This window comes from Ctenopharyngodon idella, chromosome 9 (genome assembly GCF_019924925.1).
Source record: "Ctenopharyngodon idella isolate HZGC_01 chromosome 9, HZGC01, whole genome shotgun sequence".
In the NCBI taxonomy this organism is placed as follows: Eukaryota; Metazoa; Chordata; class Actinopteri; order Cypriniformes; family Xenocyprididae; genus Ctenopharyngodon; species Ctenopharyngodon idella.
The window spans coordinates 2948829-2976486 of NC_067228.1; the positions used below are offsets into that span (position 1 = coordinate 2948829).

The 27658-nt window shown below is 35.2% G+C and overlaps 1 protein-coding gene across 3 annotated transcripts in view; it reads right to left on the reverse strand.

The window, feature by feature from the left end:
• The window catches only part of LOC127518359 (RNA-binding motif, single-stranded-interacting protein 1), an 85325-nt gene that overhangs the window by 42083 nt on the left and 15584 nt on the right, over window positions 1-27658 (reverse strand). For 2 of the 3 annotated variants that reach the window (XM_051904932.1, XM_051904934.1), the window contains exons 2-3: window positions 14323-14504; window positions 266-324 (exon numbers count right to left, since the gene is read on the reverse strand). In XM_051904932.1, coding sequence (XP_051760892.1) covers window positions 266-324; window positions 14323-14504 — 241 coding nt within the window. Of the gene's footprint in view, window positions 1-265; window positions 325-14322; window positions 14505-23947; window positions 24356-27658 lie in introns of those variants that run through there. The other variant, XM_051904935.1, reaches the window with a different exon arrangement.

A 27658-nucleotide genomic window follows, 5' to 3' on the forward strand; every position in this document is an offset into this window, starting at 1 on the left:
TTTTGTACATAGGCATTTTTAGAAATTTGGCATCATGATTTTTTCTCTTTATTGGATTGTTCAATACAGAATGATAAATGTTCAGATAACACCCATAAAAAGCCATTTTTGCGATCTGTTAATTAAATTTGAATTAAAAGTTGGTGTGCACATCAATACAATAAGCAGCTCTCAGAGGAATATGAAATCCCATCTTAGGGAAAAACACTAAACTGCACAGATATTGAGATACACAAATCAGAGGGCAAAACATAAATGTACGTACCTTTGCATTTGTTTGTGGTTTTGTCTAAGATGGCCTTGGTTGATACGATTTTTCCATACCTTTAACAAGAACAAAAAGAGATTCGTTATGATTTTTAAAACACACACACACACACAGATATAAATGACAATATATGATCACGCTCTTATTCATGCTTTTAAGCCATTTAAGCGTGCCAAAAGAGAAAAAGAGAACGCACTGTCTGAGAATGTCCTGTCACGCGCGTCAGTGTCGTGTGCGTAGACGGCGCAACAGAATCGAGTTCTCTGTCATGCTTGAACGAACAATAACACACACAATAATGCCAAAAATGTTCGTTTTGTAGAGTATCTTCATAAGAGCAGCCTTGAATGAGTTAAAATCTTAAACGAAAGTAAAGAGCTGTGAGAAAGTGGGACGCGTGTGAGATCCGCGTCATGTGCACTGTCACTGTTCGGTAACTTTATTTAATTTCTATATTTTTCCTATTTGTTAGACAGGTAGGAAGGGTACAGGTAAATATGACATTTATTATGGGTTTCTGTGAGGATTACTCTAAGTTCACTTAAATTAAAAGTTGTTATATTTTTGAAGCTTTTCAATGTTGAATGGCTATAATTCATGTTTAAAATTGGGGGGCGGGGGGGGGGGGGGGGGGGGGGGGGGAATCCGTATCATCGAGACATCAATAGCAGTATTAGTATCAGTGATACTGGCCTTCATTATTACAAATTATTACATTATAAAATATATTAAAAATGTATAAAAACGTAAGTGTTTTTAATTGCGATTAATCGTGATTAATCACAGAAAAAATGTGATTAATCGAGTTATATATATATATATATATATATTAACAAAAGCTATAAAAGTATATTAATGATCCTAAAATAACACTAATATGTACTTGCAAATGAATACTGAATATTGCATATGAATGAATTTATGTGTGAGAACTAGAGTTGGACGATACAAAAATTGAAATTAATCAATTTTATTGTTCTTTTTCTATTTTAATTGCCAGCAAAATCACATATTGAGAATATATTTAATACTTAAGCAAGTAAGAATGCATTTCTGTATTACAGTTGCTAACTGAACAAACAAAAGACCTACAATAATATTTGAAACAACATAAGAGTGAGTAAATTACATTATTTTTATTTTTGGGTGAACTATTCCTTTAAGGTTTGTGTCTAAAAACCTAAAATTTGTAAAAGAAGTGAATGTTTAACAATGCTTCATTGTATTGAGGTATATTCTGTACACTTCTGAGCCAAAAACGAGCTCTGCAGGAGGAAGCATCTCTGGAGGAGAACAGAATGGGTGAAGGAGTCCTTGGGGGGAAATGTGATTGATTTATGAGGGGGTTATAAAAACTGCAGTGGAATGCTGTAAGGAACATGTGAGTGAAAACATGACCTTTGACCTCACAGGATGGGCACCTCGGCACCAATATGACCTCATGTGTACTTCAACAGCCACCGATGGCAAGAAAAGGAAAAAAAAGGTCATTAAGCTCTTTCAATTAATAACCAAATAGGAAAGCCTTCATGAGATTTGAAATCCAATTACAGCAGACTCCTAAAGTCTGTGACCTCGAGGTCTTCTTCTCCAGAGGGGGGTGAAGGGTTTGCACCAATTGACCTAATATTGATCAATTACGAGGATCTCGTATCTTCCTCCTGCCTCCCGTCGTTTCCTCCTGAGCGGCTTATAGAAGCCGTGCTTCAATCAAAAGCTTGGAGGTGTTAGGAAAAAAAGTAATTCGAAGCTTTCAGGGACTCTGAGGACACTTTTACAGCGACCTTGGATCCAGAAGAATTTTTCACCATAGGGATTTTAAAAAGTCTTTGATAGAGAGTCACAAGCCATGAATCAAACCAACCAGTGAGGGGAATCACGTAACAAACTTTTATTTGAAGCTAAAAAGTGCTTGAAAAACGGACAGAACGTCAAATATACAAGACTGTGTAGTAATTTATTTATATAGCATTTTTCACAATGCACATTTTTTCAAAGCAGAAAATCGTAATGCACATGTTTACAATATATTAATATTTTCATGCCTTATATACATTTAGCAGGGCGATAATATAGTTTACACTTTGAGACGATATAAACAATCAAGTAGTGATGTACCGATATGAAAATTTTGGCCGATACCGATAATTCTTTATATTTGAAAGCCGATAACCAATATATTGGCAGATAAATCTAAATCCAAATTTTTATATCATTTTTGAGAGCCTGATTACAAAAACAAAAGTCTTACTAATAAAAGCCGTGTCCCAAGCTCACAATTATGGTGTTCTCATTATAATTTTATGTAGCCTATATGACAGACGTAACTTAACTGTATTTTCCTTTTTGAAGTGATTTCAATCATATTTCAAACAATTCAAAACAATAATGGCGGACAGTGCGCATCTGAAGTGTCTCAGCTGAAGGAAATAAGCCATTATTTATCGGCTTTAATATATCGGCCAAATTTTCTTATCGGACCGATACCGATAACATTAAAAATAAACATATATCAGCTGATACCGATATTGTGGCCGATATATCTTGCATCCATACAATCAAGCATTTGAGATATGCTACAAAGTAAACATCGCCCTATGTAAGTATATTGTATGTATACAGATAAAGTTGGACATACTTGTATATTCAACTTTTTATAAAGAGCTGGGAGACAATATAGTTACATTTTGCAATGGAAAAACAAAACCAAACTTAACTACAACTTAACTGAGGAAATATCTACAATCCCATATATTTGTCTATATTTATAGAAACAACATATTTTACATTAATTGCAAAAATTGCATATACATACAAATATTTAAGTAGTTTGAGAGCATGGAGAGACTCTATGTAATTTGCTGTGATTGAGTGGGCGGAGCTAAAGAGTTCTTTTGGCGCAATTTTCTGTTCTGATTCTCTGATTGGTGGAGATTTCTAAACAGAATCATGGGTAATGTAGTTTTTCACCAGGAATTCCACTGTGTTTAAAAAAAGTTAAAATAATGCAAGCTAATTGCTTCATCAAAAGCATATACGATTGATTAACAACCTTGTGGCTCAGTAGGTCTGTCTTTAACGGTTAATTAACAAGTTATTGTTCAAAATCAGTTCCCCTATGGAGAAAATGAATGGGATTTTTACTTCTGGAACCCAACTGTTGCACAAAAATATACAGCATACAAATTTCAACATTTGAAATAAAGACTAATAGTGATGCTGCCTTAGAATTTATCCAACTTTTGAAACAGACTTTTTGTGCATGTATGATCCCTTAAAATGCTGCCTACGTAGGCAGCTCACTAGGTTTTGGAACAGAGCGAACAGGTTATGAAAAGTTGACAAATGTCATTTAGTAATCTCGGTGTCCAGAGAGACAGCACAACAGCATTTATAGGCCTTTTTATGCGCTTCATCGCCTGGTTTACCGGAAAACGACGAGGCCATCAGGAGAAAAAACCCATCCTAATAGGCCACCTCTCCATTAGCTTCCGCTGAAAATCTATTACAATTGAATTGCAGCGGCCAGACAGTGGAGGAGAGGCCGAGAGACGGATAGAATGACCGAGAGAACAATGTGACTGGTGTTTCACCTGCCATTTCAACCCCAGTCTTGATCCCATTATAGAGCCTGACGGCAGCTCCGGTTACCCTCCACCAGAAGCATATTGATCTCTATAGTAAGAGCTCAGGGCGACGTTTCATAACTCAGCTTAAGCAAACAGCAGGGGCCTTTTCTGCTCTGTGAACACAGTCTTCCTATATTTGTTGAGATTAACAAGAGATGCACAATATATTGGTGACCATAACCGATATGTATATATATATATATACATACATACATATACACATATTACGCAAATAATACTCATCTTGCAATGCTCTGCGATGTGGCACGCATTACGTAATCACGTTGGAAAGGTCACGCGTGACGTAGGCGGAAGTACTGAGCAAGTGTCTACAAAGCGAACGTGCAAAAACTGAGTCAAATGCCCTTTACAAAAAAGATAAAACAACGATTTCATACGATTTTGAAGTTGGAGGAGAAAATGAGATGAATTTTAATCGTCCTACCACAATACCTCCGCCTACGTCAATGTGATTACGTAATGTGTGGCTCATCACAGAACAGTATAAGATGAGCATTTGTGGTTTAAAAGTATATAATTTTTTTTTTTTTTTTAGAAAATGACAGATCATTTCTCTAGATAAGACTCTTATTCCTCGTCTGGGATCATGTAGAGCTCTTTGAAGCTGCACTGAAACTGACATTTGGACCTTCAACCCGTTGAACCCCAGTGAAGTCCACTATATGGAGAAAAATCCTGGAACGTTTTCCTCAAAAACCTTAATTTCTATGTGGAGTATGATTTTAGGCCAATGAGATCTCATGACGGTGCAGAAATGGAAACTCGTGTCACTCATGGCACCTGGTTAATAAGACTCGGATAAACAAGGAAGAGTTAGCTTTTATCTAGTCACTTCATTGCACCACATCTGGATAGGATGCAGTGCTAAGTGACCTGGCAAAAGAGCGCACAACCCTTGAAGAATGTTAGAGGAATGTTCCCTCCCTCGGAGAACTGCCCTGGTTTTGGTTCATTTCCAACTAGACAGCATTTCCTTAAGGACAGACTCTTTAATCTATTCCAGTCTGGATATATGCAAAGGTGAAAGGGTCTTGAAAGCCACATCCTTTGATTTGCATGAAAATGCGACTTACAGGCGCTTATGTTAAGTGGATTTTTTTTTTTTTTTTTTTGGAAGAGTAAAATCCTCTCAGCAACAATTCACAAGCACAGTTCTCATGCTGTTTTTATCTTCAATAACATATAGAAAAGAATGAAAATGTAAAAAATACACTCCAGCATGCTTTTAAGAAAATACACAGAAGCTGAATATATAAAAATAAACATCATCTATGCACACTTTTAGTGTACGATAGTGAAGACGATATCCCAAGATTCACAGGATAATCAACACAAAGCAAACTGGACTGATTCCAGTAACAGATCATATTCACACTATGTGTTTTACGCTGGCAATTTTTAGGCTGCCAAAGTATATATATATTTAGCATATATAGCATGATGTGTAAAAAAGGTTTGAATCTCAATTTCAGCATGAGGTGTAGCAACCATAAAAAACAAAATTATATATATATATATATATATATATATATTATATATATATGCTGGGTTAAAATGGACAAACCGAGCAATTGGGTTGTTTTAACCCTGCGGTTGGGTTAAATGTTCGCCCAACCTGCTGGGTAGTTTTATTTAACTCAACTATTGTTTAAAAATGACTGTACTGCTTGCTGAAAATGAACCCAATGTATGGTGGAAATTAACATTTATTGATATGTTTAATAAATGAACATTTATTAATGAATAATAATTAAACAATAAACATTTATTAAATTGCTTATTAATAAATGTTCACCTTTTAATTTTTATTGTTGCCTCTAGTAATTGTGTGTCTGTTTTTTAATTTCCAACCTATTTTGGGTTCATTTTAAGCCAGCCATATAGTCATTTTTAAACAATAGTTGAGTTAAATAAAACTGCAGCAGGTTCATAAGCATTAAACATTTTGAATATATTCGGCTACAAATGAATAAATAAATAATCTTTTAAAACAGTTACAGAGCAAATACATCAATATTGAGACTAAACAGCATCAAACGGCTAAAAAAACATTAAAACAAATGTAACTATATCGCCCAGCAGCCCTGATACAATCATATCGGCAGTCAAAAAAGCAGCCAAAGAATAGAGGATCAAATCCAAACACTGATCTGATGTTGCACGGTCCAACATATTATTTGATTCTCAAAGCCCCATAAGCTTGTGTTATGACATTGATACCTCTGACCTCATATCTTTCCCAGGGATGTGCCCTGGAAAAGGTTACATCTGAAAGGTCAAAGGACAAATCGCTTTAGGCATCAGGATGAGATTAAGCTAAATACATCGAAAGGGTTAGGCGATCACACCACTGACCCTCCAGTGAAAAGCCCAACACTAATCCAGAGCCTCAATCACGGCCATAGATGAACTGTGCTGCTCTCTTTACACTGCAGCAGCTTTCTAATTAAAGACGGTGATTGAGTTCCTTTGAGGACAAACCTGTGATCATCACAAGGCATACAGCTGAAATGTTGTTTTCAGTGATGCAAATATCAAAAGCTGTTTTTTTTTAAAGAAGCAAAGTGACATTGGGTTCAACAGTCCTAACATGTCTCTCCACTGCAGACGTTTGAGAGGCAGGACTAAGGCACATTAGGTCATTACTAATTATTCCAATGATTATTACATGCTTACAACGTGATGTAAATGAGTTTAGACTTCTTAGGGTAAAAAATGCATGTAAAGGTAACGCTATTGCATAAAATAATTAAATAATTAAATTCATAAGTAAGAATGTGACGTATATCAGTATTCACAGCAATATTTTTAGGTATCAAAAAAAATTATATGATGCACATTTTAATAATTATTTATTATATTTTCACAACTTTTTTAGGCACACACGCGCAAATATAAGTGCTGTCAATCGATTAAAAAATTAACTAGTTATTCGCACATTTTTCTGTAATTAATCACGATTAATTGCACCTAACATTAAAAGTTTTTAATATATTATTATATTGTAATAATTTCACATTTAATCTCCAAATTAATGTAGAAACAACATAAAGACAGTATATTTTAAATATTTAAATTAAGTTATCAAACACTTCACAGTCTTCACTGCATAAATTATAAATTAAATATAGATCATTCCTTTTTAAAGCTACAAAAGTTATTCAGTCAAGAGCAGTGAGTGATTTTCTCTTTGTCTTTTGTTCTTTGATTAACATTAATGACACAGACAGCAGCAGGATTATTAGGGGCCATTCACATATCCCGTCTAAAAACACGTGGAAATCGAGCCGCATATATATATATATATATATAAATAAAATTAAATTGCTGGCCAGTGCAAATATCTGGCCAGAAAAAAAAGGTTATATTGTTGAGTCCTGCTTCTGTTCCTGAATAATGAGGAAACACAATGTATATGTTAGCCTGAATGTGTTACAAAGTCGATGTTTGTTGATATGTGTGTGCGTGTGCGTGTGTGTGTGTGTGTGTGTGTGTGCGCGCATAGAGTGGGAGGAAGTTTGATGAAGGGCTCAGAGGAGGAAAATGAGACTTCAAAGTCACATCAGTGGTCTTTCATCCACTCACCATCCGTGATTCAGTAACAGGATCATTCTGTGCTCTGCTTCTGCAGTGATGCACCAAAACAAACCTTGTGGTCCTTTGAAACTATACACCTCTAAAGATCCTGCGCTTGTTCTTGGAGTTTGAGCAAACAGTACATATAATATGACCATATCAATTTGTCTGACTTTTGTATACTTTTCTACACCCTTTACACCACGATCAGCGGGCAGGACTGATTCACGTAATTTACATGTGACAGCAAAGAACAAACATGGACTACTGCAAAAATTCAACGTTTTCAATTGCAACGTGGCACATTAAAGCGGTCCTATTATGCCCCTTTTCACAAGATATGATATAAGTCTCTGGTGTCCCCAGAATGTGTCTGTGAAGTTTTAGCTAAAAATACCTCACAGATCATTTATTATAGCTTGTCAAATTTGCCCCTATTTGGGTGTGAGTAAAAACACGCCGTTTTTGTGTGTGTCCCTTTAAATGCAATTGAGCTGCTGCTCCCGGCCCCCTTTCTAGAAGAGGGTGGAGCTTTAACAGCTCGCGCTTCGGTTGCTCAACAACAACAAAGCTGGAGAATCTCACGCAGCCAAAATGAGGATTGTCAGTAACGGTGTTCAGCCTTACATTGTTCAAACCGGAGTCGACACTGATGGAGAGACTCAGGAAGAAGTTACAACTTTTAGATTTTTCTGAATGGTTAGTGGATAAATGTATGTAGTTGCTGTGGAGTTGATTCAACTCATGGACTAGCATGTGCCGTCATGTTAATCTTTTGTGCAAATCCAGTGTTGAATTGACCCTCGTTTGTGAAGCAGTCCGGCGTAAAATGACGGCATGGTAACAACACTTTACTACAACAACTCTTCCTCGTTTCTAAAGCAGCCCAACATGTCCAACATTTATCAGCATCAACAAAAGCCATCTTGACACTGCAAAGATGGTATTTTTTTGCCCCCTTATTTTGAATTGGCTGGCATTTTTGTCCCAATCCCCTGTTAATTTAAGCTATTTTTGCACTTATGTCAGACTTCAAATCCAATCAAAATCCAAATAAAATTGAAAATATTTAAATGTGATAAACCATCTTTCATTTCTAAATTATTTCATTCAATTGACTATCCTACAAAAAGTCATCACAACAAGGCTATTCAATATATTTACTATTTTTGTGTTAAATGTTCAGCAAAAATGACTAGCTAATAATATATTTACTCATATCATTTGGTCATACCACACATCCTAACTTAGACTCACCGACAACATTGGATTGTTCTGTTCCTAAGTGTCATTTCTCACTGCAGCAATGCAGTATGGTCTATCTGTCAGTCTTCTTAGCGCCTTCACTCACAGGAGTCCTCTGAGGACCGGTTCTGTGATTCTGCTCGAAAATCATATCAAATCATCCAATAGACTCAAAGCGACACAGCATATGCCTCATCTTTTATTGATGGCATTCATCCCAGACCTCTTAGAGGGGAAAGTCACCCTCCAGCCCTTGACACAGAGTGACCGAAATATGAGAGTTCATTGAGCCGCAGTGCCAGGCTGTGTGAGATTACAATACTAAGACCACAGAGCAGCAATGACTCTTTCTTTATCCAACACCGTCCCAGATACTGCCAGAACATCCTGCGTGTGCTCTCGTGTTCAATCAAAGTGAAGCACTAATCGACAGAATTTGTGGCATAATTATGTTGCATAATTCCTGTTTATAAAAAAAAAAAGTCTAAAAAGTAATTGAGGGGATGTGTTACCATAACTTAAATAAATGCATGGTTGCAAGTTAAAAATTCTAATGTATTGTTTTAATTCAACCTTTTAAGTTGCAAACATTATTTTGTAGAGTTTTTGTTGACATAATAATGTTGATCATTACATCAACTTAATATTGTCTGTAATTTAAACTCAAATTTCTGCATTAATTGGCTTTTGTTTTTTTATAAATTACGTTGCAGTAACTTAATGAAATTGTCTTGGTAACTTCAGAAATCAGGCAGTGGATTTCTAGTAGTTTCCAGCATGCTTTGCATAGGACTGGATAAGGAGAATAAATGTTGAAATTAAGTGTTAATTTATTTGTTTTTAGTGAAGGTAAAGACCTGTTAGTGTTTAATGCTGTTATGTTTGACATTTAAAAGAGTTTCTGTAATGTTGAAGTTTTTGTGGTTACCATTGTGCTGAAGAGATACATGAAGGTAAACACTATAAGCAATGACTGTGCTAATGCCAGTTACAAGTAATATCTTACTTGTTCATTAAATATACATGTTAAATAAGTTATGTTAGCATGTGCTATGATAGCTGTTGATTTGAACTGAAATAGATAAGATTAATTGGTTCCAGGGCTACAACTCTGGTAGTTGGATTATTTTGAGTAATCAACTTAAATATTTGTGTTTATGCTACAAATAAGTTCCTCTAACTCAACGTAGCTTGTTGGTTGAACGTAAATTCTCTCAAAGTTGTCTTAACTCAAAAAAATTAATGCAAACTGTTGCGTTAATTTTTTTTGTTGTTGAGCCAAAAGATTATTTTTAGATTGTAGATATTAGATATAGAATACTAGAAATAGAAATACAAAAATACTAGATATTAGGGATGCACCGATATGAAAATTTTGGCCGATACGATATCCTATAATTCTTTATATTTAAAAGCCGATAACCGATATATTGGCCGATAAATCTAAATCCAAATTTTTATATATTTTTTGAGAGCCTGATTACAAAAACAAAAGTCTCACCATTAAAAGCCACGTCCCAAGCACACAATTATAATGTTCTCATTATAACTTTATGTAGCTTATATGACAGACTTGAGCTGTACATATAGCACTTAACTGTATTTTCCTGAATTGAATTGAATTGAATTGATTTCAAGCAATTTAAACCCATCATGGTGAACAATGCCCATCTGAAGAGTCTCAGCTGAAGGAAATAATCCATTATTTATCTGATTTAATATATCGGCCAAATTTTCTTATCTGGCTGATAACGATAACATTAAAAATGAACAGATATCAGCCGATACCGATATGGTGGCCGATATATTGTGCATCCCTACTAGATTTGCACAAATATTCAAATTCTGGCCAATACAAATGAGTCAATAATTATTTACATTATATGGCCAATATATGGCCATATTAAAATTCAACAAATAAATAAATTAATAAATATAAATAAATTAAAAATAAAACGCTGAAAATAGATTGTTTCGGATGCTGTGAATTCATGTATCACAAACGTCTGAAATAAAAAGAAAAATGAATTAGAATTTTTAGAATTATTCAATTAAGGGTATGACAATACTAAATGTACTAAAAATGGAAATGTTTTTCCTTTTTGTTTTTTTTATGTACAGATGACAATGTTGTCAAAACGATCTCCGTTCACAAGTATCCGTGAAAACGACTAAAAACACTGCATTCTGCTGCCAAGCCAGTAGTTGGCGACGTCACTTTGTAAAGAAACACTACGCACCTAAAGACTTTTTTGCAACATTTTTTTGTGGAGACGATAACGGTATCGTTTTCAGAATCTTGCACTTTGAAGCCTGTTTTCAAAAGTTTGAGTTTTCAGGCCCCCAAAACGCTATTGTTGTGTAAATAAACAGCTAAAATGCATAAAAAGTTTTCCATTTTTATTTTAAAAAACTGTGTTTTTAAAAAACAAACATTAGATGTTGGCAAAAGTAATGTAAAAATAGGCGAAATGAAAACGCACAATTAAACATCCAATATCGGGCAATATATGTAGAATATAGATACATTTTAAAACTATTCTTGAATATTAGCTGATTACCAATATGATTCTGATATATTCTGCATCCTTGGAAAATACACAGTTTCAAAAGAAGATATAAGACTTTATACTAGCATGAGATAATCATTTACTTATCTTGTCTGCGTAAAGTTTTATTCAGTCTATTCAACGTCAAACGCACATAGCTAATGGAGGTAACTTAAGTGCAAGAATACCAGAAAGAGACTTTTCACATGGAGCAAACTTGATGAATTACATCTATAATCAGCAGAAAAACAATCCCGCTTCATAAAGATATGTGAACAAACAGGAATCATTCACATAAGTGCTTTAATAAAAAACACAAGCTGCACAATTCTGCTTTTACAATGGAAATGTTGCTCCATAGGCTTGTACTGTCAATACTGGCTCACTTTAACCACAAACTGTGCCTTTTTATTTAAAAAAAAAACAAAAAACACAAAAACAGAGTCAAAATTATTTTCTGTGATAATCGGCATCATGCCACAGATGCTGCAGAGTTTAACTTGCATTGAGTGTGAAACAGTCCTCAGATCACAGGCAAAGCAATTACACTGCATGTCTCTCAATAATCTGCCTCCATTTATGAACGGACAATCTCTGATAAATAGACTGACCTCAGAGCCATTCAACCACATTGAAGCATTCATCAAGCAATAACTGCACATTGTTTCAAAAAGAACCAAGTACAAACATGACCCTGTAAAGCAAGGATTGGATTGTTGATTCAACGGCCACAGTAATCGATCTCCATTTGGAGGAGCCGCCGTCTCACAGCGAAGCTGGGTTTAATGAGACACATCCGGACAAACCGGGGCACTGGAGGCCACGCTGTTCATCTTATCTTCTACTACAGCAAATAAAACACCCCTCAAGGCCGTTTCTTAAATCATAAAGTCTTTCAGTACTCTGAAGTGAGGGCTGTATGATAACAGTAGCTAAAAAATAATATCCTGATTTGGGTTGCACGCTAAATTGTATTTTAATCGTGATTTCTGATTCTCTTGATTAATTAAGCATAATTATGTGATATTTTGGTAACAAGCCTCCACATGCTTACGGTTGCCAGATTTCAAGAGATTAAATTCCCCAATCAGAGCTTTTATCTTAAATACATTTTCTGGCCAGTGTTTTATGCAAACACACGCTCTCGCTGGGCTGCAAAAAGAAAAAAAAAAGAAAAAAAGAAATCAGAAATCACTGACAATCATGTATGTTGGAGTTTAGCAATCTCCACTGCGATATTTTTGCTCAAATTAATATGTAATAGAGCTGTTTTCTTTCACGCGGTTGTTTGCTGCGAGCAAACCTCAGTAATGACCTGAAAAATAAATCTGAACATGAATCTTGACCATATTGTTTGCGATTGTGGTTGCTGAATATGCATATATATATATGAATAATGCACTTATGCAACCTCGGAACCACAATGCAAAGTAGTGTTGTCATGATACTGGAATTTCCAACTTCGATACGATACCTTGAAAAATATCGATAATCGATATATTTTCGCTACCACGGGGAAAACTGCCATACCGTCATACAGACAATGTGTTATTATCTCATAGTTTTTTGATAATTTGGGTAATTTTGTTGTAATAGCTTACACATAGCACAAGGAGGCTTATTTAAATGATTGAACTACTTTTACAAAAAAAGACAAGTAAACAGTCAGTAATACAATTAGAACAAAAAATGATGGCACAAATAAATACAATAGAATAAAGAGACAAATTAAATAAACATGTTTTAAGTTTTCCAGGTGGGTCTAACAGTAAAATTCAGGTAAGAAATAATACAGAAATAAAAGTAATCAAATGTAAAATAACACTGGATAGTTTTCATTGTAAAAATGAAATACAGATTGATGCTTATAGCCTAATTGCTTATAGCCTAAAGTTACAAAAGTTTTCCAGTCAAGAGCATTGAGTGATTTTCTCTTTGTCTTTTGTTCTTTGATTAAAATGACAGACAGCAGCAGGTTTATTAGGTTGCTGTCCTTTTAAGAGCTTAGGCAGGGAGGATCCAATATACTGTTACACAACATGCGTTTTCTCTCAACTTATTACGTTCCAAAACTGACTATATTTACCTTAATACTCGGCAAGATGGGCATTGACATAATTTTGTATTTAATTGGAATTGTTGGAATTAATATTAGCAGGGTTCGTACTAATATATTGCAAAATGAAATTTCCAGGACTTTCAAGGACTTTTCAAGCACTACTTTTTTGGTTTTCAAGGACTACAATCAGAGATCTCAGTTATCAAACAGTATCTTTATTGTCTTTCAAATTCTCTAAAAGGTAAATAGATAAATAAAAATAAACAAAATGGTAGAAATAAAGTGCAGTACATACAATAACTTTAACCATTGAAAGGATACTATGACAAAGATATCGCTTTCCTTATTCAAACTGATTTTTTCCCCCATGAATATATGACTGACCTAAAGAATAAAAACTGTTTCATATACTTGGATATTTATATGAGCAATATCACGCTCACAGCCATGCGAAATGACTCTCTATATCAGACGGCTGCAGCATTAATTTTGTGTGAAAAGATTGTTTTATTGATAATCTAAACACTAATCTGTCTTTAAATTATTCAAGCACTTTGCAAGTACCTTTTCATAATTATGGCTGTTTTCAAGGGTTTTCCAGGACTTACATTTTCAAGTACTTCAAGCACTTTAAGCACCCTGTATGAACCCTGTATTAGGCATTTCACTTGTGCCAATATTTTTGAGAGAAGCTTCTTGTTTTCATAAGGTAAAGAGTGTTAATTTAAGAGATAAATATAATACATAAAACTATCTGAGGTAAAATAAACCATGCAAGAAGAGTTGACGTTCTCAAAATTTGTGCTTAAGTGAAATAAATTCTGAAATTTCTAAAATGACAATAATTTTGATTAATAATTGTAATTCTAACATTTGAGCAAAAATAATCATGATTATCAGTTCAACCATTCCAGTGCAGGCCTAATCCTGATATTTGTCTGTTTTTTTTTTATCTCCAGTTAGGGTGGTACTCACGGCTGACAGAGCTTGACCAGGTCATGATCGGTGGTGGTTGGCGGTAACCCACGAATGTAGAGGTTAGTTTTACTGAGCTGCTCCCAGCCGGCCGTGCTGCTGCTGCTGCTGCTGTGATTGGTGCTGCTGTTGGTTCCAGGACTGGGCGGAGCCATCGGATGGGAGGAGGGGCCAACAGGGGGCTGGAGGGAAGGACACAAAACAAGCTGCAGTCAGAGTGGAACAAGGTCAAAGAAAGCAGGGAAGCAAAAGTAAACCGTGAGAAAGAAATAGGCAAAAGAAGCAAGGAGAAGTACTGTATACTGGACAGACTAATACAGCAAGCGGATGACTCTTTGACTACTGACAAGCAGCATTTCCCCAAATTTTGAATCAAACGCAAAATAACAAATATAAAAAAGCTGAAATGTGTAATAATTTGATGTTAAAATACTTCCATACAGTTAATCAAATGTATATAATCACAATATACGTGTTTTGCTTGAAATTCAAAGAACAAATATACCTCATTTTATTAAACACTTCCCCAAATTTTCAACAAAATCAAACACAATAACAAAAAATATTACATAATATGTAAACTGTGTAATTATTTGATGTTAAAATGCTTCCTTATTGAGAATCATTATTGAGAAACGATTCCAGAAACACAGTTTCACTCCCATGAGTCCAAATGATAAACCAGGTACACATTTACATTTGTTGGTAAATTTCTGGGACCTTGGGACAAACCCTGTAAAACTGGGATTGTCCCGGGTAAACCGGGACATCTTGTGATCCTATTATAAAATGAAATTATGAGTTATGAGATGAACAAGACTGTCAAAGAGCCACCAAACCTTCTTCACATTGCAGAGCTCATTATACTGTACAGACTAAGAATGAAGTTAAACAACCTTTAATTTAGGTTTGTTTATACTTTGTTTTACATGAATACCCCATCTTAAAGTGAAAATAAAGTAATTATTTATTTCCCCCTCATGTCGTTTCAAACCTGTATGCGGTTATTTAAATGTTTTTCAAACTTTTAAACAAAACGTTGGTCTATTTTGATTGTGCTTTCAGAAATTAGTAAGTGTTGTACTCTCAGCTGATTCGAAACATTTTACCATGTTTATATCCACTCTGTGTCAAAATGTAAAAATGTTACCAGGCTAGGCCCATTGTAGAGATGCACTGAATTTCGGGAACCTAAAAATATCATCAATAGCATCAAGAGGTCAATTAACCAATTACCCAAACTAGGACAGAATTACGAACAGCTTGCGTCAGCGCAAACCTTCTTTTGGCGTTAAAAATGATTGCCAGTATTTACTAAAGACATGCAGTGAAAAGTTAGCTTTGGTTTTGGCTAAAAGTAAACGTTAATTTCGGTAAACAAAAACTCATTTCAGTATCATTATTAATTAGTGCTGTCCAAAAGAGAAGGTACTAGCTTGTTTTTACAAGTTCTACAACCATAACAAAGAGTAACTCCAAGTCTAATCTCCAAGAACAAACACAAAACACCAGCTTTATCTGAGAAATTATACAGAATACAACAAATGCAAAATAGGAAAGCAATGTCGCAGCTCTGATAAATCTGGACCTAAAGGAAGTGTGTTTACAGTAAGGTTGGGAATTTTTAGGCCCTCACAAGTGGATTCGAATTCAAAACAATTCTTGATACATTTAAAATATTTAGGAGAAGTAGATGGGTGCAAATCTTTGGCAAGTTAAGATGGCTCATGCCCACATTTCGTAAAGATTGCAAAACATGTAAAATATAAAATATGTCTATTCTGATTCACCAAAAGAATAAGTTTTGCATATGCTTTTCAATAAGAATAATTTAAGAAGGAGATGTAGCAATGCATTGATTTTTTCCTCCAACTCTAGAGTACAGGATCTGCTTCCTGTGTGCCCTGAATCTCCTCAGCTCAAATGCTACACTGCTCATGTTTGTCAGTACTAGGATGAGTATCTGGCAGCGCTGTGATCCATATCTGCAGTGCAGTCTCTTCTTCTTCAGAAAGCAGTTGTCAGCATAAAGTGGGTCCACAGGGGCCGGAAGCTCTGACCTAGGAGCACAGCTGATGGAGAAGACGCTTTGAGAATCTAAAGGAAGTGAATGCGGCACAGGAGCCCGAAGGGTGAGTGCTGAACATTTCTATGCGCTGAACCCTTTTGTAAGAGCTTGATATATGCAGATGTACAACAGACCCTTTCCTCTCTGATATTCAACGCAGGTGAATCCTTGCATTAAAGGGGTGGTTGATTATGATTTCACTTTTTTAACTTTAGTTAGTGTGTAATGTTGCTGTTTGAGCATAAACAACATCTGCAAAGTTACGACGCTCAAAGTTCAATGCAAAGGGAGATATTTTCTTATACAGAAATCGCTGTTTAAGGATTACAACAAACGGCTGGTAGGGACTACAACGAGCTTCTTCCCGGGTTGGTGACAAGAACACACAACAAAGGAGGTGAGGCCATGTTGGGCTGCTTTGGAGAAGAGGAAGAGTTGTTGTAGTAGAGTGCTGTTGTCATGCCGTCATTTTACGCCGGACTGCTTCACAAACGAGGGTCAATTCAACGCTGGATTTGTACTAAAGATTAACATGATGGCACATGCTAGTGGATGAGTTGAATCAACTCCACAGCAACTACATAAATTTATCCACTAACCATTCAGAAACGTCCAGTTTCATTCCTTCCCGAGTCTCTCCATCAGTTACGACTCCGGTTTGAACAATGTAAGGCTGAACACCGTTACTGACAATCCTCATTTTGGCTGCGTGAGATTCTCCAGCTTTGTTGTTGTTGAGCAACCGAAGCGTGAGCCGTTAAAGCTCTGCCCTCTTCTGGAAAGGGGGCCGGGAGCAGCAGCTCATTTGCATTTAAAGGGACACACACAAAAACGGCGTGTTTTTGCTCACACCCAAATAGGGGCAAATTTGACAAGCTATAATAAATGATCTGTGGGGTATTTTGAGCTAAAAATTTCAGACACATTCTGGGGACACCAGAGACTTATATTACATCTTGTGAAAGAGTAATTATAGGTCCCCTTTTGGTTTTTGACCACTAAAAATGTGTACAATTTACCAATGTACTCATGGAGCCGCATTAAGATCTCCATATCTCTGGGATTGAACCATTGAGGGCCTTTAAAATGAAGATATCAAAAGAAAAGTTTGTTAAGAATGAGAATCTAGGAGGATATTAAGATATCCTTTAATACTTCTTGAGTTACAGGCAGGCAAACTTGAGGCAAAAAACACAAGAAGTGCTTTTTGCCATTTTTGAACTGTCACCATTGGCATATAATGAAACAAAGATTGCTAAAGTCAACAGATTTTACTAACAGACCTAAAATAATGATGCTGCCATCTTTTTAAAGTCATTTTTACACCGCTCTAATTTGGCTCCAAATCTCAGGTGAAAATGGTCATTTTGACCCTTCTCTACAAAATAGTGGATTATTCAAAACATATACATCTGTGACATTTAATATTTTGGCTTTCATCACGATTTATGTTTGTCTGTCTTCAGAAAAAAATATTAACAAAATCAAAAATTTGAGCCAGGGAAGTTGTTTTTCCACCACAATCTAAAAAGAAAGAACAGAAACAGGACACCATATGCTTTTGCATTTGTGTTTTTTGGTTCTCACAGATGCAATAAAGATATTTTTAGTTATATTAGTGGTTAAAGTGTTGTGGTTTATCATGCATGATTTGTACACATGCTAAATTCAGCACAAAGGGAAGGAATATGAACTAGCTAAAACAGCCTACTACACAAAATATCAGGTATGAAAGAGTCTGATAAAGCTTTGTACAGTAAGAACTGGACCTTTGGATTGATTTCTCAAATATAAACGCAAAGCCCAAGCTCCACTGCTACTACAAACATCAAGTAAATGCCACGATGATCCATACGAAACCTTCATTTAATCAGAACCCAAATGTGCACTGAAAATCTTTGGGAATTTGCGGATCTGTTGAGGTCAATGCTTTGCTGGCTTCATTCTCTGCACTATAAAAGAGTTCTTGTGTGGTAAAGACATCACTTCCGTCCTGTTTGTATGGACACAGATGTTCTGAGCTGTGGAGGTCTTCCTGCTCAAGTGCTCTCGCAGTTCAACAGTGATTATCCCGCTCGCTCTTTTGTGGAAGTAACAAGGAGGAGGAAGCGTTTGGAATCTCTGGTATGCAGCAGTGACACAGTTCACTGGATGAGCTCCAGAGAGCGGAAAACTGTCCTCCAGTGTTCCCATCCTGCCTTTTACGCAACTTCTGCTCCATCAAAAAACTAACAGAAAGTTCATTGTGGGAAGACATTCCCACATTGTTTTACATGACAGTGCACATGGTATTATTTCACATCACATGACCCAAAAACACTTTCCTGAAGGTATAACTACCAGGAAAAGCCATTAATCTTCTGTCTTTGTCTGCACTCCTGAGACCCATTTAAACCCAACTATATGCAATAAAAATGATACAATATGTATTTGCTACAACAATCTTAGTATGAATTTTGCTGCTATGTTCTGAAGGTACCATTCTGATTCAAAATAAAGCCTGTATTCCTTGTTAGTATGTTGTTTGTTGGGCTTGATTTTTGTTTCTGTGTTTTGAAAATTTAATTAAAAAAGGAAAGTCTATATGTAGAACGCTGCAAGTTTTTAAAAACATGAACGTGTACTGTAACATGACTTAGCGGAGGAAAATCAACTTTAAAAATGATCTGCATTATGTTATTTATATGCAAATGCAAGCTGAGCTTGACTTTCATTTGAGAGTAAAATACTCTCATATAATAGCTTACATTATTTGTACTGGATATGAGGCGTATAAGTCAAATTAAATATTGGGAATAGTGCCATGGGTTTATTTAGATGAATATTATTTCATACTATGCCGTCTCTGAGCACTTCTGTTTACATCTATTAGTAATATTTCCACTTTGACTCGCATTTAAAAGGAGCAATTCACCTAAAAAATAAAATGTTTTCATCATTTACTTACCTCCAAGTTGCTTGGACCATGTATTAAAGTAGTTTATATGATTTATGCACTATTTTTGAAAGCGTTGTCTAAAGAATAGACTGAAATTTAAGTCATTCACTGAGAAACCTCTCAAAACATAGCAGTCATATGAACTACTTTTATGATGTCTTTTGTCTTTTTTTTATGCGTACTTTGGGATATCGCATTAAAAAAAAACTTTGGATGGAAATGCCAAGATGTGCATAAATTCTAAAAATGCACATTAAAAAAAAAGTATGCAATCAATTGAGTCGGATACATTTTTTTATCTGATAAGAAAACGTGTGCATAAACTACGATGGAAACACATTTACCGAATAAATTGTTTGATGCACATCAAAAAAGACATGACTTGGTGCAATGGGATGGCATAACTGGACCAATCAGCAGTCCGATCTCGAAAATGCTGTTTTGGTCATTCTGAAATGCCTGAGCAAAGTCTGTCGTCAAAGTGATTCGGTATAATTACCTCCCAGAACGGTCTCATTGTGTTCCCAAACATCCGCCTCCGAAAGCAATAGATAACCACATTTATTGGATTTCGTCTGCAAGTTATTTATTATATACGTGAATTATTATGTACAGTAACTTCTCTGCAGCAACTTCTATTTTTCTTAGTGATATTTAGCGGCAGTTTATCAGTAAGTGACGATTTTGTTCTCTTCGACTCACTGGATGGAAACGGTGCTTTATTCGCAAACGTTTTATGCGATATTCCAATGTTGCGCATAAGTTAAATTCACAACTTTGAATGGAAACATAGCTAATGATGACTAAACTTTAATTTTCAGGTGAACCAAATCCCCCACAAAAGCAGAGACAGCAGATTGGCAGGCGCTGAAAACTACAGATCTGAGCTCCATGAAATCCAGTAGTGCCGAACAAAATATCATTTCATTAAAAGGTCCACATAACAAAGACAGCATTTAGGGGTCAGGACAGAGTCAATGTCCTATTGAAACGGCCTGGCAATCTTTTGGCAGCTCTTTCTGCCATTGTCTAATGCAGCTGCGTAAAGACTGGATAAATAAGACAAGCTCGAGTTTAAAAAGAAGGCGGTGGATTATTAAAGGTCACTAGCAACACTAAATCTGCCCTGATATGAATTCCTCCAACACTACTGATACTGAACATTTAAAGGATTAGATCACTTTCAAATGAAAATTAGCCTAAGCTTTACTCACCCTCAAGCCATCTTAGGTGTATATGACTTTCTTCTTTCTGATGAACACAATCAGAGATATATTAATAAATATCCTGATGCATCCGAGCTTTATAATGGCAGTGAACAGGGTTCACGAGTAGGAGCTGAAGAAAGTGCTTCCATCCACATCCATCCATCATAAACATATTCCACACGGCTCCAGGGGTTTACTAAAGGCCTTCTGAAGCGAAGCAATGCATTTGTGTAAAAAAAATATCCATATTTAACAAGTTATGAAGTAAAATATCTAGTTTCCACCAGACCACCTTCCGTATTCAACGTACAAAGAAAGTGTACCCGTTGTACCCTATTGAAGTCCACTATATGGAGAAAAATCTGAAATGTTTTGCTCAAAAACCTTAATTTATTTTCGACTGAAGAAAGAAAGACATAAACATCTTGGATGGCATGGGGGTGAGAAAATTATCAGGAAATTTGAACTAATCCTTTAAGTCACACCAAAGTTATTTCTCAAGTTTAAATTAAGTTAATTTTCTGTCACTCTTAGCATGTATTTCTCCATTCATGTCATGCTTTTTGAGCTTAATGAAAATGTAAAAAGCTAAAGGAAGGCTTTATTTGTATCACAGTGAAAAAAGGGGTAATTAAAATACTATACAATGTGACATTACACAATATTGCTTTTGCTTTGTTCTAGTACTGCTGATTCTCATTCAGTTTTTTCTGAGAAGGCTCTGCTTCCCTGGCCTTGGAGAAAACGCCCCTGGTTTCTATTTTAGATGAAAATAAACTCGTCATCCTGTAACGCACAATGACTTTATGCTATTAGTCAAGTGTTCTGAGAGGATACACTGGAAAACAGCACAGTTAGTCACGTTGCCGGTCAAGCGGGAAGTCCTTGAAGCGTGCTAATCTCTTTAAACGCTCACAGGATGAATAGTTTAACAGCATCACATTTTGACATCCTAAATTCTAAACCTTTATTCATGCAAAATAAAGCAGCTCTTCCTGTTTACTTCTTCATTTAGAATTAATAATCACATATCGGACACCACAACAACACGCCCTTTCCAAGAAAATAGTCGGATTTTTCAGGCCATGACTTCAGGACAGACCTCAAAAACAAAACAAGGCCACTCATCTGATCTTTGCATTGGAGAAACAGCCGTGCAAACAGGAAATGAGGCACAAACAGGGCCTACAAGCGGACAAAGAACATCTTTGAGGACGAGAAGCCAGTGTTTCCCCTCGAAGGTCCTCTGCCCTGACTGAAACCCACACATTCCCAGAGTGGAACGGGCTTTTCTTAGGAACTCAAAGCTTGTTTGTATCTCACATCTGTTTGACTATTCAGCTCTGCGGGGAGAGACTGGCTTCTTATCAGAGTACCGCAGACCTAGTCAGCCCATCATATCCGTGCTGGAAATACGCTGAACTTCCAGTAACCGCCCTCGCCCTGCGAGAGATCCTGCTCTGCTGCTGAACGGGCCTATGAATATATGCATAATCCTCTTGAGTGACTATCAAGCCCTTCCTCTTCACCCTCCTTCTCCTTCCTCCTCTATCAAGAGGTCAATCTCTCAGCATGCTGCTGATAAATAAAATTTCATCATTAGGAGATGCAATAAAAGCGTAAGAATCGCAACAAGGCTTCTGCAGATGCTGCAACTCGAAATGGCAAGACTATCTAATCGCAACATGATGTGCTGATATGACAAGGTCACCTAAAACCATCTTCACCGACCTCAGAGTTATGAATCACATGAAACACATCTGACCCCAAAATCATATTAAATATTATATTAAATTAAAGGCATTGAGATTTTATTTTCATGACAATTATACACATTTTTGCAGACATTGCAGACATTTTACTTTTCAGCTTCTTCGTAATTCCCATTACTCTTAATTTTAATTAATGTGATATATTAATGCTTTAATGCATTACAGTAAAAAAAAGTTCATTTACAACAAATACTTGCATGAAATGTAAATGTTTCACAAATTATATATATATACACACACACACACACACACACACATTGTTTTTTGCATTAAAGTAATGAGAATTTGAGAGGGAAATGGACTTAATTGTCATGAAATTATATATATCAATGACATATTAATGTTTTAATGCATTGCAGTAAAAAAGTCATTTAAATTAGTTACAATAAATACTTGCATAAAATATAAATGTTTCACAAATATATATAGTTTTTTGCAATAAAGTAATGAGAATTTGAGAGGGAAATGGGCTTAATTGTCTTGAATATATATATATATATATATATATATAAATATTATTGACATATTAATGTTATATGTATATAATAATATTTAATTGTCATGAAAATGTGTCATTTTCTTCATGCAAAATCCAGAAATACAGCTGAAATATGAATTGAACATGTTCTTTGCAGGTTTCCCTCAAAAGACTTTAAAAAACTGAACATACAACCACAAGGGCCACAAATAAAGTCAAATATACCCGTTTTCAGAATTTGCCAATATCATCCTTAACAACCGATGGATTAATACATTTCCACCAAATGTTTATATCTTGTACGTTCTTGTCATGAAATTGGTCATTTTCTTTATGCAAAATCTAAAAATAAGGCTGAAATTTGTCTCGAACATGTACTTTTACAGGTTTCACCCATAAGACTTTAAAAACCGAACATATAAACACGAGAATTTGCAAATATCAATCTCAACAACTGATAGATGAATACATTTCCATCAAATGCTTCCATCTTGTGTCATTTTCTTTATGCAAAACAAGGCTGAAATATGGCTTGGACATGTTCAGGATGGTACATGTGAAATGCATGGTGTGAGATTAGAGAAGGCTTTAATGAAGAGTGTCACACAAGGTGCATTAATTCAGCACTGTGACTTTTGACCATTACAGGTCGGTAAAGTAGATTAACCACTGAAACCAAACCGTCCATCAGAGCAGGCAGGCAGGGCTGTGAATGTATATTGCCATCAGACGAAAATGCAGTGACGTGCATGAGACACGCAAAAACTTGTTCAAATAGAGGCCTATTTTTAAACTCGTGGGACGGGTTTGATTAGGAGGGGGGAAAGGTGTGATAAAATTGTGAATGAGCTGCTGCTATAACACAATAAAATTAAAAGCTAACACAACAAAAACACACCCATCGGAGTCGTGCATTTGATTGGAAGGGAACAAATGACAGCTATTCTTTATGGATTAGTTTCATGGAAGTGCTGCTTTTGGACACTACTCTGTCGATCATCACAAGTCAATCATCATATTTATTTTGGTTATTGTCATTATTACTACTACAATAAAAGTGCAAAATGCACTGTAACAGTTTCCACAAACACATTTAGACTTTAAAGCCCCACTTTAAAAAAAAAAAACAGGCCCACAATTAAAGTGAAATAAGATGTTTACCTGTTTACGATTATATGACGTCCTCACTGTGTGGCCAGAATTTGCAAAAATCATCCTCAACAACCGAATATCCACTGACGGATGAATAAATTTCTACCGAATGCTTCTATGTCGTATGTTCTTGTGTATCCAGGAGGGTAAAGTTGTGTTTGTGGCTCTATCAACCATAGAGACCGAGCAGTGCTGTCATATAGTCTCACTTTGACGTATCTTTAACACCGAATTGTCGCGGGGGAGAAATATTATGTCTTGCGGAAGGGTGAGCAGCATATATCCCACGGACGGTCGCTGTAGTCGGCTTGCCCAGCCCGTCTGTTCCGCTCAGTTCATTGATCTGCGGTGACTTCTCCACAAAACTACACCTCCCACTATGGAAGAAACCACTGCACTCTCTTTGGAGGGGGGGACGTGCACACAAACAACACTTAAAATCCTCACAAACAGCCTCTTCACTCAAATAACAATGCAGACTGCATGTGAAGTAGGCATGTACGCATTTACATGCACTATGTAAAGTGCACAACATTCCGGTTTCTGAGCAAGAGGATATGACATTACATCCACCCCCCCTTTGGCTGCTCTTGGTTTCCTTTGGCTCACATACTTCACATTCCTGAGTGAGGCCATCAGGTTTTGTGGTTTTACAATTTCATATGTGCTATATGGACTGATTTTATGTGTTTAAAAGCGAGAAGCCAAACTGAGTGTAAATGACATAAAAATCAATGCCAATGAAATATAGATGGATATATTCTTAAAAAAAAAAAAAAAAAAAATTTTAGTTATTCCATGTTATGTGATTGCAGGAAGAGCTACAACATGTAAGCTGACTCTCCTCAATGGGTGTAGTAGGAGTAAATCCCGTGAAAACATGTTCAGGTCACACTTAAAGGGATAGTTCACCGAAAAATGAAAATTATCCCATGTTTTAATCCCCCTTAAGCCATCCTAGCTAGGTGTATATGACTTTCTTCTTTCAGTCAAACACAATCGGAGTTATATTAAAAAATATTCTGGGAGTGAATAGTAACCAAGATTTTGAAGCCCAAAAAATCTATCCATTATAAAAGTACTCCACACGGCTCTTGGGGGGTTAATAAAGGCCTTCTGAAGTGAAGCGATGCGTTTTTGTTAAAAAAAAAAAAAAAAAAAAAAAAAAAAATAGGGTGAGTAAATTATGGGATAATTTTCATTTTTGGGTAAACTAACCCTTTAACCTTTTAAAAAGAAGGAATAAATCAGAAATTATATTTTAAATAAAGAAAATGAAGAATATTTTTAGGAACATTAAGTCTTTGCATTGTGACATTATTTTCATGACAATTAAACAGTTCCACTGTGAATGTTTTACTTTTTGTAATTAATTTCATTAAATGATATTACATATAATAAAATAAATTAAAATAAATTATAAATAAAATAAATTATAAAAATAACTGTATTAAATTACATTTAATGTATAATATAATAAATTAAATGTATTTTTTATATATACATACATATATTACATTTAATTGCATAATATATATTAAAAGCTATTTAAATAAAACATTATTATTATTATTATTAGAATTATTATTATTATTTATGGAGCCCTGCACATGACATGCAGGAAAAAAAAAAAATTCTGCGCATGATTTACTATTTCGTTCCCTCGATTTGCTAAATAGTGCGCACGATTTACTATTCTGTTCCCTTGATTTGCTAAATCCTGTGCGTGATTTACTATTTCGTTCCCTCGATTTGCTAAATTGTGTGCACGATTTACTATTTCTTTCCCTCAATTTGCGAAATCGTGCATGCGATTTACTATTTCGTTCCCTCAATTTGTTAAATCCTGTGCGTGATTTACTATTTTGTTCCCTCGATTTGCTAAATAGTGCGTGCGATTTACTATTTCATTCCCTTAATTTGCGAAATCGTGCATGCGATTTACTATTTCGTTCCCTCAATTTGTTAAATCCTGTGCGTGATTTACTATTTCTTTCCCTCGATGTGCTATATCATGCGCGCGATTTACTATTTCGTTCCCTCAATTTGCTAAATCATGCGTGCGATTTACTATTTCGTTCCCTCAATTTGTTAAATCGTGTGCGTGATTTACTATTTTGTTCCCTCGATTTGCTAAATCATGAGCATGATTTAGCCTAATATATTTTGTTCCTGCATGTCATGTGCGAGGCTCCATAATTATTCGATTCTACCAGAAATATTACCAGTCAAAGAAAAGGAGTTCCCAAACTTAATCCTGCAGAATCCTATGGTTATTCATCAGAAACAAGAATTCAGATATGGGCTTGGCAATGAAATTAACAAATACGAAATGAAAAAAAAACCCAACAACAACAATTTCTGAATATCCACTGGGTCACATCTAAACTAAATCTGCCTCAACAACAACAAGATTTAAGAATTAATCCAGTGCAATGATGACATTAAATTTCAAATGCATAAAACACCAAAATCTGTTTCCAAGCAAATCAATGATGTTTCTGTGCTACTGATGTCAAGTCTTCGATATCTGGCTGAATTCAGGGCCGTTTCTATGCATAGGTGAACTAAGGCGGCTGCCTAGGGTGCCACCAGCTGGAGGGGACGCCAATGAGCACCACCTCGCCCATTTAAAATGTTAACATAACGACCCTGCATTTTAGCAAAAATTCACCACAGGCTAAGTACACTTAAGCAGCTGAATATTAGCATAAGAAAGATATATATTTTTAAATGCTATTAAAAATCCAAATATTTAGTGTATATTGAAATTATATTTAAAAAATGAATGACAGCAACAGCTAAAGTGTTGGGTTGGTTACAACAAAATTAAAAAAAAAAAAAAAAAAAAAAAAAAACATGTGTCCAAAAAACAAATAAGTGTTCCATTCACATGTGGAAATAAAATCTAAATAATGGTAATATACCAATATCTATCTCATATAAAATGTTTTTAAATAATCACATCAATCAACATGTTAGCTGTGTTATATCCAGGAAATTAAACTTAAGTTTAAAACATAGTGGAAATGTCTTTGAAGCTTTTGTTTGGTTCACAGAATTATATGGCAAGGTTCACTAAATTCATATTTGTATAACAAAAAAAGTGATATTTTTGTTTTCGTTAATTTAATTACTGAACAATAATTTAATATATGCTTGGCCTTGGGCTAATTTAAGTGTTTTAATAAAGCATGTTTATGTTTTACTGAAAAAAAATAATAGGGTACTGTTGCATTATTGAAAGTGATATAAACAGTTGTATTTCTATTATTTCTTATTTTAATTATAAACATTGTCCATTTATTTTTTATTTATTTAATACTTTGTGTGTTGGCATTATTTAAAAGCACAATAAAATAATTTTGACATGAAGCAAATACGTTGATCGGGCAGCGATTGATGGAGGAGAGAAATGGTCAGTTAGAAGTCAGTAAACTCAAAGACAACTTATTTATATAATTTTTTTTTTAAAAAAAAGTATCAAATCATTGCTTTTTAAGTTTTGAAATAGTCAGAAACAACCCTATTTGAATACTTAATTCAAACCTGTTTTAGAATAATAATAAAGTCATCATCCAAATGAAAGTATGGGAATGATGTAGTGACACAAATAAAAACTTATTTGAGCTTCTTCTTTGTCTCGATTCCATTCATAAACCGACTTCCTGAGGTGCATCATGGGATGCTTTTAAATGCTAGTGAAGGAGGAACGCATGT